Source organism: Mauremys mutica, chromosome 15, assembly GCF_020497125.1.
Source record: "Mauremys mutica isolate MM-2020 ecotype Southern chromosome 15, ASM2049712v1, whole genome shotgun sequence".
In the NCBI taxonomy this organism is placed as follows: Eukaryota; Metazoa; Chordata; order Testudines; family Geoemydidae; genus Mauremys; species Mauremys mutica.
In genome coordinates, this window is record NC_059086.1 from 37368601 (window position 1) to 37389440 (window position 20840).

At 54.8% G+C, this 20840-nt stretch overlaps 1 protein-coding gene and 1 non-coding gene across 2 annotated transcripts; one reads left to right on the top strand and one right to left on the bottom strand.

The window, feature by feature from the left end:
• Positions 1-258: 258 nt before the first annotated feature.
• On the top strand, positions 259-331 carry TRNAK-UUU. Its single transcript has one exon. It is a non-coding gene; the product is annotated as a tRNA-Lys (tRNA).
• A 6128-nt stretch (positions 332-6459) lies between these two features.
• Positions 6460-19445, bottom strand: LOC123350523 (zinc finger protein OZF-like). The gene is made up of 2 exons (XM_044989140.1): positions 19283-19445; positions 6460-9077 (listed from the first exon to the last, which is right to left on the bottom strand). The coding sequence occupies exons 1-2, from the start codon at positions 19434-19436 to the stop codon at positions 7507-7509; spliced, it is 1725 nt and encodes a 574-aa protein (XP_044845075.1). The 5' UTR covers positions 19437-19445; the 3' UTR covers positions 6460-7506.
• Positions 19446-20840: the final 1395 nt, after the last annotated feature.

The following is a 20840-nucleotide window of genomic DNA, read 5'->3' on the forward strand; positions in this document are numbered from 1 at the left end:
CAGCCTGCTGCTAGAAGGGTCAGGAATGATTAGGTGCTGAGCAGCAGGATGACACCCCCGTGCCCCTGCCTTTAGCTACAAGAGCGGAGATTTGCACCCCCGGGGAGGGCCCTGTCCTGGGCTGTTGTCACATCTCCGCACTGGGTTTCAGTTTGCTGGGGCAATGCCCGCCCCCTCCTCCCGATTGGCTAATCTTTTGCCCAATCAGAGAGCAGGATGTAAGTTTAAAAAGATAAAGCCTCCCCCTATCAGCCAAGAGCCCGGATAGCTCAGTCGGTAGAGCATCAGACTTTTAATCTGAGGGTCCAGGGTTCAAGTCCCTGTTCGGGCGATAAAAATATTGTTTTATAAATCCCGTGCTTTTACCCCATTCACATTTTCCCATGAACCAGAGCTGGGCAAACTGCCGCCTGCAGGACCCTCCTGCCCAGCCCCTGAGCTCCTACCCTGGCAGGTGACACTCTGGGCTGCGGGGCTGCCAGCGCCTGGCCTGAGCCGGTCTCTGTGCTGCACGGTGGCGTGCCTGGCTCCCTCAGGCCAAAAAGTTTGCCCGCCCCTGCTCTGGTGTCTCTTGGTGGCTGCAGCGCTACAAATCCTGCTCAGGGAGGTGCTGGATTAGGGTGACCAGATACCAACTGTGGGGGAAAAAAAGGGACAGGGGGTGGGGGGTAATTGGCGCACTATATAAGAAAAAGTCCCTTATTCAAGCCCAAGTTAATGGGATCTAGTTTGCATATTAATCCAAGTTCAGCAGTTTCTCATTTGAGTCTGTTTTTGAAGCTTTTCTGGTGCAAAATTGCCACCTTTAAATCTGTTACTGAGTGACCAGAGAGGTGGAAGTGTTCTCCTACTGGAGATAACTAAGTTGAGAGAGTACAGAAGGCACAACACATTAATTTAGTAACCCTGAAAATGGTCCCTTCCCCCTCCAGACCTGCCGCAGAATCCCTTGCCCTGGGTAGATTAACCGGCCTCCTCCACCCCCCACCCCTCTGTGAGGAAAAAAACGTTTCTGTGAAAAAAAGCCATTTTTAATCAAAGGGTGTGACAGAACCTGGCCACACGGTGAAAAGGGGGTGAACTCCCCTCACCTCTGTTCCCAGGTGTGTTTTCCCTCCAGGCGCCAGCTGAAATGAAAAACATAGAAGCTGCCGCCGAATTGCCGCCGCCGCGGAAACGCGCCTGCCGCCCTAAGGGCACACAGGCTGCCCCCGCCGGCCGGCGGCAATTCGGTGCACTGCTTGGGGCGGCAAAAACTGTAGAGCCGGCCCTGGCCACCCCTGGAGTATTGAGACCAGTTTGGGGCCCCCCACTACAGAAGGGATGTGGACAAATTGGGGAGTCCAGCGGAGGGCAATGAAAATGATGAGGGGGCTGGAGCACATGACTGAGGAGAGGCTGAGGGACCTGGGCTTGTTTAGTCTGCAGAAGAGAAGAATGAGGAGGGATTTGATAGCTGCTTTCAACTACCTGACGGGGTTTCCAAAGAGGCTGGAGCTCGGCTGTTCTCAGTGGGGGCAGACGGCAGAACAAGGAGCAATGGGCTCAGGTTGCAGCGGGGGAGGTCTAGGTTGGATATTAGGAAAAACTATTTCACTAGGAGGGTGGTGAAGCACTGGAATGGGTTCCCTAGGGAGGAGGTGGAATCTCCTTCCTTAGAGGTTTTTAAGGCTTGACAAAGCCCTGGCTGGGCTGGTTTAGTTGGGGTTGGTCCTGCTTTGAGCAGGGGGTTGGGCTAGATACCTCCTGAGGTCTCGTCCAACCCTAATCTTCTAGGATTCTATGAAATAATTGCAATGCCCGGCCTCTGAAATGCAGCATTTAACTAGCAAACCCAGCCCCAAAGCACGGGGGAAATCAGGGCTGGTGGTCTTATGGGGTGATGGCTGAGCGGTTAAGGTATTGGATTTAAAATCCCCTGGGGGTTTCCTGCCCAGGTTCAAATCCTGCTTGCAGTGAGGCCTGTGCTTTCAGCCAGTTGCTAGCAGGGGAATGTGTCTACATAATCCCCTGAGGTGCTCTCAATTAGCCCCTCAGCCTAGCAACCCCCCCCCCTGCACCTTCCATAAAGACGCCTGGGGCCCTGCCTCACAGTGTGGTCTGCAGGAAACTGCCCCCCAGGGGGAAAGCACCCTGGGCTCCTGGTGCCCCACAGCTCTGAGAGTTATGGGAACTGGGGCAGTGCAGGAACCTAACATGGGGACTCAGGCCTGAGGCTCTGGGAGAGAGATTGTCCGAGACAACAGTGTTGGAAACCATGTGGCCACCCCTCAAATCAGGAAGGTCTGGAGGGGAAGGGACTTCCTGTGAATTCAGTTGGCTTTTCTTGTTCTTCTTCTGTCTAGCAAAGACACCCAGGATGGAGGTGGGGAAACTTCTCTCCGGAGGGAATGGCTTTGAGTCACTTTGCTGCTCCGGTGAAGATAGGTGTTATATGGTTTGCTTTAAAGGAGTCCTTGTTGATGGGTAATGTTACTGTTTTCTTGATAATTGTTTAGCCCTCGAGTCAACCTTGCTAGTTGGTTAATGTCTAGTGGGCAGCCAGTGCCTCCCCTCCTTGCATTAAAGGGCAAAAAATGTCATCAGTGCAGAGTTAAGTTGCCTGGTGGGATACTGGGCCCTTCCAGAACCTCAGCTTCAGCCAAATTCACACTCGTGAAATACCCCGTTAAGGTTTCCCACATAACCTTAACTCTGCCCTCTTTCAGAACTTCCCCGTTAACACACATACATTTACTTGGCTGATCGCCCCCCCACCCACCGTGGATGAAATGTACAAGCTTTTCACCTCCGTTTACAGCCCTTCAAACCTGATCCCCCAGCCTCAGATGGGCCTGACCAGGCACTGACCCTAATCCAGACAGGGGCGGAACCCCCTCTCACCCCCGCTACTTAGAGACACCCTCTGATCACCTCCCTCAACCACACTGGCCCCACCCACACTCCCTGGGTGAGGAGTTTATTTTCCCTTTTGGTGCTCTGAGCCCCACAGAGTGCAGCTGGAGCTGAGATAGGTGCCCGCAACTAGTCCTCTGTTAGCGCCGAATGGTTCATTTGGACGGTGTCGATTCTCTGTGGGTCTGGCCCGTGTTGCTTCTTCAAAGAAACAGGACTCAATTCTCCGTTTTAGACATTTTATTCAAATGGTGAACAAGCGCCCACATCACGACGGCTAATCTGCCCTACACACGACACCACGCACGAAGGGGTGAATTACACCGGCACACAGTTTAAGGTCAACGTAGTCCACCCAAGCGTGAACGGTGAGATTGCTTTGGAATCCAGCCGTCAATTAAGTCAAGTCGTCAGATTAATCCAAGAGAAGATCGACCCTGATAAAATCTAAAACAGGAACCCCAAAGAGCAGGTTTGCGTATTTAGTTATAAACTCTAATCAGTGCTGTCTACCTAGGCAGTACAGACCAGCTGTGGCTGGCTGAATATCTCAATACGGAGACCAAATTAGCGCTTGCATTTAAACCGCCTTAAAGCTTCTTCCTTAGGCGTTAGGTTTCAGAGCGGCACCCGTGTTAGTCTGTATCAGCAAAAACAACGAGGAGGCCTCGTGGCACCGTAGAGACAAACACATTTCTTTGGGCCGAAGAATTCTCTACGCAAAAGAATAAACGGACACGAATAAGACATCAAGAATTGTACCATTCAAAAACCAATAGGAGAGCGCGTCAATCTCCCTGGACACTCTACAACAGACCTAAAAGTGGCCATTCTTCAACATCAAAACCAGACTCCAACGAGAAACTGCACAGCTGGAATTCATTTGCAAACTGGACACCACCACATTAGGCCTGAATAGAGACTGGGAGGGGCTGGTGCCACGGAGAGTGGGGGAGTCGGGGCCCTGCACCCCCCGCTTCCTCCAATTCACCGGGACTCTCGGCCGGCCGGTAACACAGAAGGTTTAATAGCCGACAGGACCACGGCTCAAAACGGGTCTTGCAGGTACAGACAACAGGACCCCTCAGTCAGGTCCATATTGGGGGGCAGGGAGCTTGGACCCTGGCCCCAGGTCTCCCTCCATTTCCCCAGCCAGCTCCAAACTGAAACCCCCTCCAGCCATCTCCTCCAGCCACCCCCCGGCTCCTCCTCCAGCCTTTGTCCAGTTTCCTGGGGCAGGTGTCGTCACCTGGCCCCAACCCCCCTCCTGGCTCAGGTTACGTACTCAGGTATCATCCCTCAAGTGAAGTCACCCCCTGATATCCCAGCACCCATGCAGACGGTACCAGTAAAACTCCCCCGCAACATCCCCTGGTCAATCCGTCCCCACTCCCTGCTCCGTCACAGACGCAACGTCCCCAGGTCAATCCGTCCCCACTCCCTGCCCCGTCACAGACGCAACGTCCCCAGGTCAATCCGTCCCCACTCCCTGCTCCGTCACAGACGCAACGTCCCCAGGTCAATCCGTCCCCACTCCCTGCTCCGTCACAGACGCAACGTCCCCAGGTCAATCCGTCCCCACTCCCTGCTCCGTCACAGACGCAACGTCCCCAGGTCAATCCGTCCCCACTCCCTGCTCCGTCACAGCTGGGTCACTACAAAAATTTTCCCTCTGCTGATACTCACCCCTTCTTGTCAACAGTTGAGAATAGGCCACTTCCACCTTAATTGAATTGGCCTCGTTAGCAGTGACCCCCCACACACACACTTGGTAAGGCAACTCCCATCTTTTCATGTGATATATATACTGCTTACTGTATTTATCACTCCATGCATCCCATGAAGTGAGGTTTAGCCCACGAAAGCTTATGCCCAAATAAATTTGGTCTCTAAGGTGCCACAAGGACTCTTCATTGTTTTTTCCTTAGGCAATGTTGACACTGAGTATCTGACCGCGCCGCTGTAAGTTCTCCCGTGTAGCCGGACTTTGCCAGCGGGAGAGCTCTCTCAAACCACTCCCAACGAGCAGCGGTAGCTTTGTTGGGGGTGTGGGGGGAGTGTCTCCCGCCGGCAAAGTGCTGTCCACACCGACGCTTTTCCTCGGTAAAACTTATGTCAGTCGGGAGGGTGGTTCACACCCCAGCCAACAAAAGTTGTATCAACATTAGTGCCATGTGGACATAGCCTCGGCGTTCACTAGTGCGTTGCTGATCCTTCTCCGTGCCCTCCCCAGCAACGCGCCAGTAGAGATACAGCCCTTACGGCGACTTTACGCATTTTATGCAGTTTACACCCAGCACCTTAGAGCGTTGCAACGCTTCCTCAGATGAGGCTTCAGTCATTTCACAGGGCAGAGATTTGGGACCACTAAGAGCTTGTCTACGCTATCCCTTAAATCACTGGTCCCCAGAGGTTGAGGGTCACACCCCTCTTCCCCCTGTCCGTGCCCCTCGTCCCCTCCCCGGAGTTGGGGCCAGGAGCAGGGCCGTGATTCCCGGGGCGGGACGCAGACAGGAGTACAGGGGCCGCAGCTGGGGCTGCATCAGGGGCTGGGAACGGAGCCGAGGCTGGGAGTGGAGCTGCATCTGGGCCACGATGGGGGCCCGCAGCCAGGGGCAGAGCCATGCCAAGGCTGGGGATAGGGCCAGGCACGGGGCCAGGAGCCAGGACCGTGGCTGGGGGCGAGGCCGGGAGCAGAGCTGGGGGTGGGGCTGGGAGATGCTCCTCCCCGCCCCAAGGGGGCTGGCCTGGACCTGCCCCCCCGCACACACACACCCGTATTCCCCAGAATGTTCCTCTGGTGGGGTGCGCCCCATAGTTTGGTGACCTCTGGCTTAAGTCAATGTAATTTATGTCGCTCAGGGGTATGAAAAAGCCCTTAGATTTGCGTAGCTATTTTTTCTATAGCATTCCTGGCATGGATTTTCCAGGTGCTTTTACACACATGCACACACTGAGCTCCCTGATATAATAGAGGAGCCGGGCTGTCCCCCAGTTAACAAAAACAAAAGACCAAAAACAAAAGTCCCCCAGCTCCTCAGCCTGTCCCCAGCCCTGCTCCACTCAGGTACTTTGTCTGTAGCTCCCTGCAGCCAGGCCCATCTCCCTCTACAGCCAGAGGGAGACCGACTGTGTGGGAATTAGCAAATGCATTTAAAAGGGGGGAAAAAATCTTTGGCAAGGCTTAGTCAAGCCATTCATGGCATTCCCCTCCCATGCGGACTCGCGCGTGGGCATGGGCAGCGGGTGACCCGCTGGCTTGGGGCGGCTGGCGCCCGGCCGGCCCTGCCCCTCCTGCCCCCCTTCACCTGCCAGAGCCCAAAGCTGCTTCTCCTGTAGCCGCCAGGCCCACTTCCCAGTGCACTGGGTTGGGGGGCACAGCTCCCACCCCGAGCACAGGGTGGGCAGCCCCAGTGCCGGCAGCCCCCTTCCCCCCGAGCACCGAGGGGTGCAGCCGCAGCACCCGCCCCCCCCCAGTGCTGTGTGGCCCCAGCCGCCCCAAGTCCTGGCCGCAGGTCACCCCAGCCCCAGCGCACTTCCCGGAAGAGGAGCAGCCAGCCTGCCTGGGCTGTGGCCAAGGGGGAAAAGCAAGCAGGAGGGGGGCCTTCTGGGCGGCGCGTGGGCGGGGCCACACTGGCCTTATTTGGGGAGGCACGGCCTGCCCCCGCCTATGATACGCCCCGCCCATGCGACAAGGCCCGAGCTTCGCCCAAAGCTTTTCCCGCACTCAGAGCACGTGTTGGGGCTCTCACGCACGGGGAGTCTCTGACGTGTGATAAGGTGAGAGCTCTCAGTAGGGCAGCGGCTCTCAACCTTTGCAGACGACTGTCCCCCTTTCAGGAGTCTGATGTGTCTTGCGTCCCCCCCAAGTTTCACCTCACTTAAAAACGACCTGCTTACGAAACCAGACCCACACATACAAAAGTGTCCCGGCCACCCACGTGCTAAAAATGTGCTGATGTTCTCATTTTTACTGTAGCATTATAAAATAAATCCATCAGAATATAAATATTGTACTTGCATTTCCATGTACAGCTTAGAGAGCAGTATAAACAAGGCGTCGTCCGTAGGAAATGTGAGTTTGTGCTGATTTCACGAGCGCTTTTCATGTAGCCTGTTGTAAAGCTAGGCAACTATCGAGACGAGTTGGTGTGTCCCCTGGAAGACCTCTGCGTATCCCCAGGGTGACGTGTACGCCTGGTTGACACCAGCCGGTGTAGGGCAGGGGTTCGCAGACTTTTGCACTGGGGACCCCTTTCACACAGCAAGCCTCTGAGTGTGACCTCCCCCCCCACATTAAAAACACTTGTTTATATATTTAACACCATTATAAATGCTGGTGGCAAAGCGGGGTTTGGGGTGGAGGCTGACAGCTCGTGACCCCCGTGTAATGACTTTGTGCCCCCCTGAGGGGTCCCGCCCCGCAGTCTGAGAAGCCCTGCTGTACGGTGCCTCTCCAGTGTGGATTCTCAGATGCCTACTAAGGTTTGAGCTCTGACTGAAGCTTTTCCCACACTCGGCGCACATATAGGGTCTCTCACCCGTGGGGATTCTCCGGTGCCTAACGAAGGATGAGCCGTGACTGACGTTTTTCCCGCACTCAGAGCACGTTCAGCGTGTCTCCCCCATGTGGATTCTCTGGTGAGCTATAAGGTTTGAGCTCTGCCGGAAGCTTTTCCCGCACTCGGAGCAGGCGTAGGGCATCTCTCCGGTGTGAATCCTCCGGTGCGTGATGAGACTGGATCTCTGCCGGAAGCGTTTCCCGCACTCGGCGCAGGCGTAGGGCGTTTCCCCGGTGTGGATTCTCCGGTGGGTGGTCAGGGTGGAGCTGTGGCTGAAGCTTTTCCCGCACTCGGAGCACGTGTAGGGCGTCTCGCCGGTGTGGATCCTCCAATGGGTGCGGAGGCCGGAGCTCCGCCGGAAGCTTTTCCCGCACTCGGAGCATTTGTAGGGCGTCTCTCCCGTGTGGATCCTCCAGTGCGTGGTCAAGGCAGAGCTGTGGCTAAAACGTTTCCCGCACTCGGAGCATGGGTAAGGGGTCTCCCCGGTGTGGATCCTCAGATGTCTAATAAGGGCAGAACTGTGGCTAAAACGTTTCCCACACTCGGAGCATGCGTAGGGGGCCTCTTCCATGTGGATTTTCCAATGTGTGATGAGGGTGGAGCTCTGGCTGAAGCTTTTCCCGCACTCAGAGCACGTGTATGGCGTCTCCCCCGTGTGGACGCGCCGATGTCTAATAAAGGTGGATCTCTGACTGAAGCATTTCCCGCACTCGGCGCAGGCGTAAGGCGTCTCCCCGGTGTGGATTCTCCGGTGGGTGTTCAGGTTTGAGCTCTGCCGGAAGCTTTTCCCGCACTCGGTGCAGGTGTAGGGTGTGTCTCCCGTGTGGATCCTCCGATGCGCAATGAGGGTCGAGCTCAGACTGAAGCGTTTCCCGCACTCGGTGCAGGCGTAGGGCATCTCTCCCGTGTGGATCCTCCGGTGCGTGATCAAGGCAGAGCACCGATTGAAGCTTTTCCCGCACTCGGAGCAGGCGTAGGGTGTCTCCCCGGTGTGGATGGTCTGATGTCGAATGAAGGTCGAGCTCTGACTGAAGCGTTTCCCGCACTCGGGGCAGGTGTAGGGTGTCTCCCCAGTGTGGATCCTCCAATGCGTGATGAGGTTTGAGCTCTGCCGGAAGCTTTTCCCGCACTCAGCACAGGTGTAGGGCGTCTCGCCGGTGTGGATTCTCTGGTGCGTGATCAGGTTTGAGCTCCGCCGGAAGCTTTTCCCGCACTCGGCGCAGGTGTAGGGTGTCTCGCCGGTGTGGATTCTCTGGTGGGTGACCAGGGATGAGCGCTGGCTAAAGCGTTTCCCGCACTCGGCGCACGCGAATGGGGTCTCTCCTGTGTGGATTCTCTGGTGTCTAATAAGCGAGGAGCTCTGGCTGAAGCTTTTCCCACACTCAGAGCATGGGTAGGTTCTCTCGCCCGTGAGGATGCGCCGACGTCTCATAAGGTGTGAGCAGCTCCTGACACTTTCCTCTGCCCTGCGCTGACTCTCACAGGCTTTGGTCGGTGGCCAACCACAGCAAACGTCCCTTTTGCATCTCCCTGCGAACGTCCCGCGAGGCTCTCCTGGATCAGCATCTTCCTGCTGGGGCTTCTCCTCCCCATTCTCACTCGCCATCCCGGCATCACCTGCTGGGACAGAGAGAGAATCCAGACATGGGTCACCCCCTGTGCCGGGGAGACAGAAAACCTCCGAGAGAGGGATGGGAAAAGGGAGGAAGGAAACGCAATAAGGGACGGACGGATCAAAGAAAACAGGAGCTGAAATCTCCCTCCCCCCAAAAAACCCTTCCCCAAAGGAAAGAGATGGGAGGGGATCAAATCTGAACCCACAACCCACCCCCGCATTCAGAGGAAGTGACATAGTGGTTTCTGCACCAAGGAGGGTAACTGACAGTAAGAGTTTTTTCCCCGGAAAGATGGATCACAGCCGGTTTGGCTCCAAAATGGGTGAGCTACAGACATGAGGGTCTCTTGTTCATGAAGGCTATACGTAGCCATTTCTGTCCAAGACTTCTGCTTCCTGCGACAGAACCTCTACGCTCGATTCAATCCGGCTCCCCTTGATTTTTCTACTACCTCCTCCAGGGCTGCCCGGGGGGGGAGGGGGGAGTGGGACAATTTGCCCCAGGCCCTGGGCCCCCCAGGGGCCCCCACGAGAATATAGTATTCCATAGTATTGCAACTTTTTTATGGAAGGGCCCCCAAAAATTCCTTTGCCCCAGGGCCCCTGAATCCTCTGGGCGGCCCTGAACTCATCGAAGTGCCGTGAGTAGAGAGGAGCTGGGATCTGAGGTGAAACGGGTACGCTGGAGCAAACTGTTTCTTTGCAAGAAGCAGATCGGTGAAAACGGTCAGCATCCCGGGGACACTCAGGAGTTCTCGGAACAAACTTTTTGCTGGCCAGCTCTCGCTGGTGGCCGCTCAGACAAATTATCCTAAAATACTTAATTAACTTTTGGGGGAAAAAAAACCAAATAAATCTGCACGCGTACAGGTCCAAATCATTGTGATTTATTTATGTCGGGTATTTTTCTTTTTTTCAGGCTCCATAATAAAAATAATGTTCTGCTGTATTTTGCTGCCCCTGGCCCCTGCTCCCTCCCGCCGCCCCCTACCCATCACCTCCAGCCTCCCCTGGCTCCCCAATGCCCCCGGGCCCCACTCCTCCCCCCCCCATTGCCCTGAGCTCCCTTCTACCCCACTTCTTGCCTCTTCACCATGGCACCCGGTAAGACTGGCTCTGCTGAAGCCCAGAGCCGGAGCCCCATGGACACTGTGGGGGCACAATCTCAAAGGAAGGACACGTGAGCACCCCCCGTGTCTCCTCTGCCCGGCAACTCCCCAGCCCTGAGCCCAGGTGACGCGCAATCCCCGCCCCACATTACCTGGGGGGGGGAGCTCCGTCCTTCTCCCCCTACACCCCCCACCCCACGGCACATCCAGCCGCTCTCCCTAGCAGCCGGGCCCGGGCGGGGAGTGGACGGAGCCGCTTCTCATGCCGGCTGAAGCTCCGGATCGCTGCTCTAGAGGCTGGCTGGGGAGGCGGCGGTGGGCTGCTCCCCTCCGAGGCCTGGCTACCGGGCACAAGGCCCGACCATGCCAGGGGCAAAAGGGTGTGAGGGGGGGTTCCGGCTTTCTCGGCCCCTATCACCAGCAGTCGGGCCCCCACCTCCTCCCCAGCCTGGGTCTCTCCTTTCTCCCGCTGCGACAAAGTGGGAATATTCTGTAATATAGTTAGGAAGCCAATGCGTGCCTCAGTTTCCCTCATATGCGGTGTGGTTACTTAGTGGCTGGAAAGGGATTGTTTGGGCTAAGACACGGGGGTGAACAGTGCTTAGCTGTCCGGGGTCCTTCGGTCTCGTGTCAATCAAGCTCTTGGGAATGCAGCGGCAGATCCAATTGCCTGGATGTGGACACTTAGCAACTGACTTCCCTGCTGCTCAGCGGGGTGGGAGCGGGGGGCAGAGCTGCATGTGCCCCAGCAGCACGGGAGCAAAGGACTTGTGGGGGTATGAGATGAGGAGTCGGGGGGCTGCTCAGTGGGAAATCTGACTGAGGAGGCCGAGGGAGTGACACAGGGAGACAGCTGTGGGCTCTGGCTGACTAGAACGGATTCTGTTTATTTCTCTGTGCTAATCCTGGTCGTCCTATGCTGTGCTGCGGTCAGCTAATAGCCCGGAGGTGGGCAAACTCTGGCCCGCGGGCCACATCCGGCCCACAGGACCCACCACCCCTGAGCTCCTGTCCCCTCCCCTGCTGTTCCCCCTCCCCCGCAGCCTCAGCTCGCCCCGTCGCCGGCGCAATGGCTGCGAACTCTTGCCGGACAGCGCAGCTGCAGATCCGCGGCCTGACCCCGTGGTCCACGCTGAGCGGTGGCGCGGCTGCCTGTCCTGGTGCTCTGAGCGGCGCGGCTGTGGCACCGCCAGCCACCGGCGCTCCAGGCAGTGCGGTCAGGGGACAGGGGAGTTCGGGATGGTGGTCAGGGGGCGAGGGTGTAGGTGGGGTCAGGATGGTCAGAGGGCAGGGAACAGGGGGTCAGGAGTCCCCAGGGGCACTCAGGAAGGAAAGGGGTTGGATGGGGCAGCAGGGGGCAGTCAGGGGTAGGGGTTGTGGGGGCGGTCAGGGGACATGGAGAAGGGGTGGTTGGATGGGGCAGGGATCCCAGGGGGGCCGTCAGAAATGAGAGGAGGGGTTGGATGGGGCGGCGGGTGGCAGTCAGGGGCGGGAGGTCCGGGGGGTGGTCAGGGGACAGGGAGTGGAGGGGGGTGGATGGGGCAGGGGTCCTGGGGGGATAGTCAGGAATGATGAGAGGGGGGGTTGTATGGGGCAGCGGGGTGCAGTCAGGGGCAGGGGTTCTGGGGGCCGTCAGGGGACAGGGAGCAGAGGGGATTGGATGGGGCAGGAGTCAAGGCAGGGGCATCAGGGGGCAAGAATCAGGGGGTCGGATAAGGGGCATTGGCCGGGCCATGCCTGGCTGTTTGAGGGGGGCACCACCTCCCCTAACCGGCCCTCCAGACAATTTTTGAAACCCAGTGTGGCCCTCAGGCCATAAAGTTTGCCCGCCCCTGTAACAGCCCCTCCTGTTTGCCAGCACGGCCGGAGTGCCGCTGACGATGCCTGCGGAGGCGCATTGGTCCCTAAGACTGACCGAGTCTGTCTCAGTGGGACTCCCTGAAGGGCTCTCGCGGGGCGGGGCAGGGGTGCTGACGGCTCAGAGGCCCCAGCCTAACGAGGTGGTGAAGCCGCGTGGCTGACCCTGGTGGAAGAGTGGGACCCGCTAGGGGATCTGCCCCACTAGGAGGGGTCCTCCCAGAACCTGCCCCAAAGCTGTGACCACGGCACCGGTGCTGGGGATCCGGGACACCCCCCCTGCCCACTTCCCAGGGGCGGGGGCCTTCCCCCCCGCTCTCTGCTCCCCTGCTCTCCCTTCACGCCTGGCACCACAGATACTCTCCCTCATCTGACTGCCCCACAGCCTGCGCACAACATACTTAGGGTCGCCAACTTTGTACTATTTAAAAATAGGGCCCTCCAGCAGGAGTGCCAGAACCTTCCCCGATGCCCCGCCTCTTGCCCCAGAAGCCCCGCCCCAGCCCCTTGCCCCACCCCTTGCCCCAAAGCCCCGCCCCCTTGACTCCTCTTCCCCCCTCGCCCCGTCACATGCTGCTTTCCCCCCTCCCTCCACCCTGCCCGGGTCGGGAGGGACTCGCCCGCGGAGCCAGGGCTGGGATCTGCAGCCGCCCGACGCAGGTAGGAGGCAGCCCCCGGCTGAGTAGGGGGTGGGCTGGGTGATGAGCTGGTGCTTCCGCATCTCCCCAGCCTGCAGTGACCAGACTTTTGCTGTCCGGTCAGTAGATTTGACCGAACACTGTCAAGTCTCCTTTTCTACCGGACTTTCCGGTCGAAAACTGGGCTCATGGCCACCCTAAATAGTAGACCTATTTCCTAAACCAGGGCTTCTCAAACTGGGGGGGGTCAGGATCCCTCAGGGGGTCACGAGGTTATTACATGGGGGGATCCCTCAGGGGGTCACGGGGTTATTACATGGGGGGTCAGCCTCCCCCCCCCAACCCCGCTTTGCCTGCAGCATGTATAATGGTGTAAAATGTATTAAAAGGTGGTTTTAATTCATAAGGGGGGGGTCGCACTCAGAGGCTTGCTGTGTGACAGGGGTCCCCGGTGCAAACGTTTGAGAACCACTGGCTTTATTTAGAATTGTCCTAGCTGCAAATGATCCTCTCAGAATGAGGACAAGACCCCAAAGCTCAAAGTATTAACTTCGTTTTTACATCCCCCCGAGAACGAGAGATTAAATTTAAAAACTGTATCGTTCAAAATGGCCACCACCACCAAAAACGCGCAGGTCCAAACATGATACCAGGGACATCAGACAAAAAGGGGGCATGGAGACCTGCCCAAATTACACAATCGAGTTATCGCTCCTCTGGATGTCACTATCCTTACCCCGCTCACTACCTCCTGCCCCCTGACAACCTCACTATTCGCAGGGGAGCTGGGCCAAGAAGTTTTTTGAGGGATTCCCGTGCCTAATCCGCTCAGAACAGCCAGGAGGCAACAGGGTGAGGGGAGAAAGAGCCCTCCCCTCGATCCCCAGGATGCACGGTTTTCATATTTATCACACATCTACTAGCCGGAGGCTGATACAGGACATAAAAGCCCCCAGAAGAGTCCAAGGACAGCTGGCATCCCAACACCCACTCCATTAAAAAAAAATGATAAAACAATAGACAGTAGAACCCCAGAGTTACAAACTGACCGGTCAACCACACACAACCGGATTGTGTACAACCGGAGTACACAATCAGGCAGAAGCAGAGACACTATATATATATATTATGCATATATATAATGCAAATACAGTACAGTGCTATGTTAAACGTAAACTACTAAAAAATAAAGAGAAAGTTTTTTTAAAGAAAAAGATCTGACGAGGTGAGGAAACTGTTTCTGTGCTTGTTTTGTTTAAATTAAGTCGGTTAAAAGCAGCATTTTTCTCCTACATAGTAAAGTTTCAAAGCTGTGTTACATCAGTTGTAAACTTCTGAGAGAACAACCATGACGTTTTAGACATTTCAGACTTGCGAACAACCTCCGTTCCTGAGGGGTTCATAGCTCTGAGGTTCTACTGTATAACACATAAAAGAAAGAGGAAGTCGATAGAAAAGAATATGAGTCAGAGGCTGGAATTGTAGAACATTAATAAGGGAAGCAGAAGGATACAAGCCGCATATGGTACCTGTGGTCAGCATAGTGAAACCCAACATGAAGGAGTTTTTTTAAAAAACAAGAAGAATCCTAACCATGAGATGGGCCCATTACTAGAGGGAAATGCTAAAATATCAATAATAATGCAGAAAAAGCAAAAAGCGTTCAATATATATTTCTGTTCTGTATTTGGGGAAAAACAAACAGATGATGCAGACACGTCATATGATGATGGAGACACTCTGTCCATTCCACTAGTAACTCAGGAGGAGGTGAAACAGCAGCTACCATACTTAGACATTTTAAACTCAGCAGGTCCAGTTAACTTGTCTGCAAGAGTTTTAAAAGAGCTGGCTGAGGTGCTCGCTGGACCAATAATGTCTATTTTCAGCAGGTCTTGGATACTGAGGAGTTCCAAAACTGGAGGAACGCTAGTGCTGTGCCAATATTTAGAAAGAGTGAAAGTCCAAGTAATTATAGGTCTGTCACTCTGACATTGATAACATGCAGGCTAACGAAGTAGCTGATATTGGAAATACCAATCAACATAGATTTATGGGCAATAGATCCTATCAGATTAATTGGATATCTTTTTTTGCTGAGATTACACATTTGGTCAATAAAGGTAATAGTGTTGATCTGCAGACTTCGGTAAGATATTTGACTTAGTACACACGATACTTTGATTAAACTAGGACAGGGGTCGGCAACCTTTCAGAAGTGCTGTGCCGAGTCTTCATTTATTCTCTCTAATTTAAGGTTTCGCGTGCCAGTCATACATTTTAACGTTTTTAGAAGGTCTCTTTCTATAAGTCTGTCACTCTGACATTGATAACATGCAGGCTAACGAAGTAGCTGATATTGGATTTGATTAATTAATACCAATCAACATAGATTTATGGGCAATAGATCCTATCAAATTAATTGGATATCTTTTTTTGCTGAGATTACACATTTGGTCAATAAAGGTAATAGTGTTGATCTGCAGACTTTGGTAAGATATTTGACTTAGTACACACAATACTTTGATTAAACTAGGACAGGGGTCGGCAACCTTTCAGAAGTGCTGTGCCGAGTCTTCATTTATTCTCTCTAATTTAAGGTTTCGCGTGCCAGTCATACATTTTAACGTTTTTAGAAGGTCTCTTTCTATAAGTCTGTCACTCTGACATTGATAACATGCAGGCTAACGAAGTAGATGATATTGGATTTGATTAATTAATACCAATCAACATAGATTTATGGGCAATAGATCCTATCAGATTAATTGGATATCTTTTTTTGCTGAGATTACACATTTGGTCAATAAAGGTAATAGTGTTGATCTGCAGACTTCGGTAAGATATTTGACTTAGTACACACGATACTTTGATTAAACTAGGACAGGGGTCAGCAACCTTTCAGAAGTGCTGTGCCGAGTCTTCATTTATTCACTCTAATTTAAGGTTTCGCGTGCCAGTCATACATTTTAACGTTTTTAGAAGGTCTCTTTCTATAAGTCTATAATATCTAACTAAACCATTGTTGTATGTAAAGTAAATAAGGTTTTTAAAATGTTTAAGAAGCTTCATTTAAAATTAAATTAAAATGCAGAGCCCCCCGGACCGGTGGCCAGGACCCAGGCAGCGTGAGTGCCACTGAAAATCAGCTCGCGTGCCGCCTTCGGCACCCGTGCCATAGGTTGCCTACCCCTGAACCAGGACAATACACAGTTAACACGACTCACAGTAAATGGATACAAAAATGCCTAACTGAGAGGTCTCAAAAAGTAATGGAGAACCATGGTCAAGCGGGTGTGTCTCTAGTGGGGTCCCCCAGGGATCGATTCTTGACCCTACGCTATTTATCATTTTTATCAGTGACCTGGCAGAAAACATAAAATCCTCACTGATAAATTGCCAGACCACACAACGTTCGGAGAGCGGCAAATAACGAAGTGGGTCAGGAGAGTCAGGCTCCAGCTCTGGGAGTCGGGGACGTTTCCCCAGCCCCGGATAGGTGAGTTATTTCCTCTTCCACAAACAGGGAACAGCCCAACCCCCACGAGTCTGTTCCTAGAAACCAGGCCCCACCTTAAACTAGGTCTGGCAGATTTTTCGCACCAGTGCTCTCCCCTTCTCCCCACTGTGTATTTCCTGCCCTCCTCCCACCTCCAGCAGCTCTCGTTGTCCTGTGCGTTTACTGACTCTCTTCTTCCGTCTGCAACCTCCCCTGCCCCGCCTCTCCCCTGAGGCTCCTCCCCTTCCCCTGAGGCTCCTCCCCTTCCACTGAAGCCCCTCCCCTTCCACTGAAGCCCCGTCTCTTCCCTGAGGCCCCTCCCCTGCCCCGCCTCTTCCCTCTGAGGCTCCACCCCCTCATTCACTCCTCTTCCTCCCATCGCTCGCTGCCTTTCCCCTCCCACCTCCCCACCCGGGTCAGGGGAAACTCGCCTGCAGAGCCGGGGCTGGGAGCTGCAGCTGCCCGACGCCGGTCAGAGGCGGCCCCGCCTCCCCTGCCCGCAGTAACCGGACACTGGGTGTGCGGTCAGTAGATCTGACCGGACACTGTTAGGTCCCCTTTTTGACCAAACTTTCTGGTTGAAAACCGGGTCCCTGGCCACCTAGATCTGGAGTGAAACGGGAATGCTCTTCTGCAGCTGTAAAGGTAAGACGAGCAACTGGAGAGATTTCACATGGAGCTTTTTCCCATTTCTCTCCCTGATTCCCCCGTGGGCTTTTCCCCCTACAGCCAGACCATCAAGGCTCTGCCGCCCTGGGAAACATGCAGGCCCCGTCTACACGACGTGGTTTTGTCGAGAAAAGCCAGGCGGTATCCCACAATGCCGTCTGGGGTGTCTCCGGTTTACAAGGTTCTTTGATGCCCCAGCCTTTTCCCCATCCCTCTTGGGAGCTCCCCCTTTAGCAGGCAGAAGAGAGAATTAAAGAGACCCGGCACCTCTCGGTACCAGGTAGCATCTACAAATACACAGCTGCGTAGGGCATGACACTGGGGGCACCAAATTGCCCCCAATGTCATGGTGCCCTATGCCGCTGTGTGCTTCGTATGCGGCGGCCAGCCCCATCCCCCAGCTGCCCCCCCGTGAGTTCCTAAGGGGGTGTGGGGCCCGGGACAACTCCCTCTGCCCTGCCTCTTCCCGCTGTGTCGCTCCGCTTCCCGCCGCCGGTGAGAGTGCGGGGGAGGCGAACCCCCTTCCCCCAAGCCTGAGCGACACAGCTGGGGCGGGGGGAGCAGAGCGGGCTGGGGCCAGGTCATCCTGCTTCCTGCTCCCGGCCCCCCCACTAATCCCCTGGGCCCACGAGCCTTGAGCGCAGCCCAGCCCCTCCATGCTGCGGGGGGGGCAGGTGCTCGGGCTGCGTAGGGCACCATAGTTGGTAAGGACGGCCCTGTCGACCTGCCCCAGCGATGCCAAAATAACGTCCTGTTTTAGGGGGGCCCTGGGAGGGATTTTATACCAGGGGCCAACAGAAGGGAAAACGTGCGTGAATTTCATAGCGGGATTTGATAAGCGGGGAGAAAAGGGGCAACGGACACTGGACTCTTATAGCAATGATCAAGAATTTGGGAAAAGGCCCAAATCTGTGGAGATTTTAGACTCATGTTTGATCATTAGAAAGACGGGGAAAGCTCAGGGAATGTTAACTGGAATTATAAAATCGTAGGACTGGAAGGGATCTCGAGTCCAGTCCCCTGCACTCAAGGCAGGACTAAGTATTATCTAGACCATGCCTGACAAGTGTTTGTCCAACCTGCTCTTGGCAGAGATTCCACAGCCTCCCCGGGTAATTTATTCCAGCGCTTAGCCAGCCGGACAGCTGGGAAGTTTTTCCTAATGTCCAACCTAAACCACCCTGGCTGCAATTTAAGCCCATTGCTTCTTGTCCGATCCTCAGAGATTAAGAACAACATGAGGGGGAAAAAAAGCAGGGTGAGATGTTAGGGTATTTTATATCAATCTTTGAGGACTGGGGAGAAAATAGGTCAAAAAATGAAATATTTGATCATCCGAGAGAAAAAAAAGCCAAGATCTGAAGAGAGGAGAAGATCCGAGCAATCTAAACACGGTCAGTCATGGAGACTCCACCACAACCGGTGGTAAATTGTTCCAATGGTTCGCCGGAGACTCTCACCGTTCCAGATTTACCTCTTTTTTCGAGGTTTTGTGTCACTGTTAAATAACTGAGACGGGGGGGACGTTAGAAGGGATGGTGTAGGAGAGTGAAATAGACCCGCGGACAGGAATAGTCCCCCCACCACCACCTCCAGAAGCTTGTGGGATGCTGCTTTAAGAGGGCAAGTGATGGGTTATGGGGCAGGCAGCGAGGTGGGCAGGTGACTCGTAGGCCGTTGTGGGGACAGCACCTGGGGCTGGGGAACCTCAAACTGGGGAGCCCCCTCATTACCCCTTCCATGCCTTCTTGCTGGCAGAGAGCGGCCGCCCCAACCCACCCCAGAAGCAGCCGAATCTCCGGGATCCTCCAAGCTGCACCCGCTGGCCCCCTTCCCATTTGGGGCGCGACTCAGGGGCAACCATTTCCCATCTAAACAAGGACAATTTGCGGCAGGTCAAAGGGGTGGGAAAACACCCCACATCGGAGGAGATTTTAAAGGGACATTGAAGAATTAAGAGACAAAATGGGGCAAGATCAGAGGAGGAGACTAGAGACGGAGGCAAATAATTTGAGAGAAAAGCAGGGGGGGCAGGGGGATCTGCAGGGATTTTATATTCATAGGTGATCATTAGGGAGAATTTTGTCTGCATTTGAGGGACAAGTGGCAGAACCAGGGCGGATTTCATTAGCCCCCTGACCTGGCTGCCCCTGGCTGCCCAGAGAGAGTCCGATCCACCACCTTTCACACTGGCTTTGCATCCCCTCCCTCTCTGCCTTGTTTGCCACCCCTAGCCTGGCCTGGCCCCCCTCCCCCTCCACACACACACAGGGGAAATCCCTTTTCTTTCCTCCCCTGAATCTCCCCAGTTTTGCAATTCAGTCAAAGCACCGACCAGCCCAGTCTCATGAACAAGGGAGAAAATTCCCAGGGGCTGCCAGATCTGAGACTCACTTTCCTCCCCAGCCCCAGCACACACACCCCTTCTCCCCCTCAATTACCTGCTGTCTCCAGCTCAGGGGGCGGTGTCCGCAGAGCCCAGGGCTGCCCTCGGGGGGCTGCTTCCAGCCGGAGAAAGTCTCCCCCGTTTAATGACGGGCTCTCCCCCTGCACAGACCCCACCGGGGAAGCAGCAGCAGCTGCTGCATCTTGCATCTTTCCAAAGCACCCACACCCAGGAGCTGCCAGGGGCTTGTTCTTTGTTCTCCCAGCTTCCTTCCTGCCAGCACCCCCCTGCTCCTAGCTATTCCAGCCCCTTCCTGTCTCCTTCCAGACCAACCCGGGCTGCAGCCTGTCACACACTCCCTGGGACAGGGGATTTTCTCAGGAGGGAACTGCTAACCCTCCTCTCTGCTGCTCCTCCTCCTCCACAGTCACTGTGTTTACACACACAGGGGCTCTGGCTCCTGTTAACCCCGATCCTACCCCAAGAGAGTGAACACGCCCCCCCAGGAACAGGAAAGCGACTCTTGTCTACACTACAAAATTAGGTCGACTTAATTCAGATCCGCTTCCAGACCCCACAGTAACTCAATCCGCTGTTGGTGTCTGGGCGCGACCCTCCTTCCGCCGGGGATGGGCTACTCACCAGCAGCATTTGCACCCACTGAAGTGGGGTGCTGACACACCTCTGAACGAGAAAAGTTGTGTCATTCAGTTTCCAGTGTAGACGAAGCCTCAGGCCCTATATCTACCCCGGGGGCCGGGGGGCGGCAGGTGAGTAGGGAGGGAGAGCATCAAGAAAGGAAAGGCTCGGTTTGACCTTCATGTTTTTCATTAGGTTCAAATTGATGACGCAGGGACGTGCCTGACTCTGACTGTTCCTGCCACTGTCTGAGGCTTTGTCTACATTGGCAAGTGAAAGACAAAACTGTTGTCGTTCAGAGGTGTGAAAAAACACACACACACGCCCCCCGAAAGACAGACGTTTTATCGAGGAAAAGCGTCGGTGTGAGCTGCTCCGGCCGACGACGCTAACGCCGCTCATTGGGGGTGGAAGATTTTTCCCTGCCTACAAACGCGCTTTTTAGCATCCCGGCGGTAGCGCGGCCCGGTGCGTCGCTAAAAGCTGCGCAGTGTAGACAAAACCTAAGTCATGAAATGGAGAAAAATATTTGTTTTCCTCTGCTGGGAAATGAGCTCACTAGGGAAAAAAACCAAAGAAACGGGAATTTTCAGTGTTGTGTGTGTCATGCGTAATGAAATTCCCAACTCCTCCCTGGGAGTCTAGTGCAGCGGTTTTCAACCAGGAGCATAAGAACATCCACACTGGGTCAGACCAAAGGTCCATCCAGCCCAGTATCCTGTCTACCGACAGTGGCCAATGCCAGGTGCCCCAGAGGGAGTGAACCTAACAGGTAATGATCAAGTGATCTCTCTCCTGCCGTCCATCTCCACCCTCTGACAAACAGAGGCCAGGGACACCCTTCCTTACCCAGCCTGGCTACTAGCCATTAATGGACTTCACCACCATGAATTTATCCAGTTCTCTTTTAAACCCTGTTATGGTCCCAGCCTTCACAACCCCCTCAGGCAAGGAGTTCCACAGGTTGACTGTGC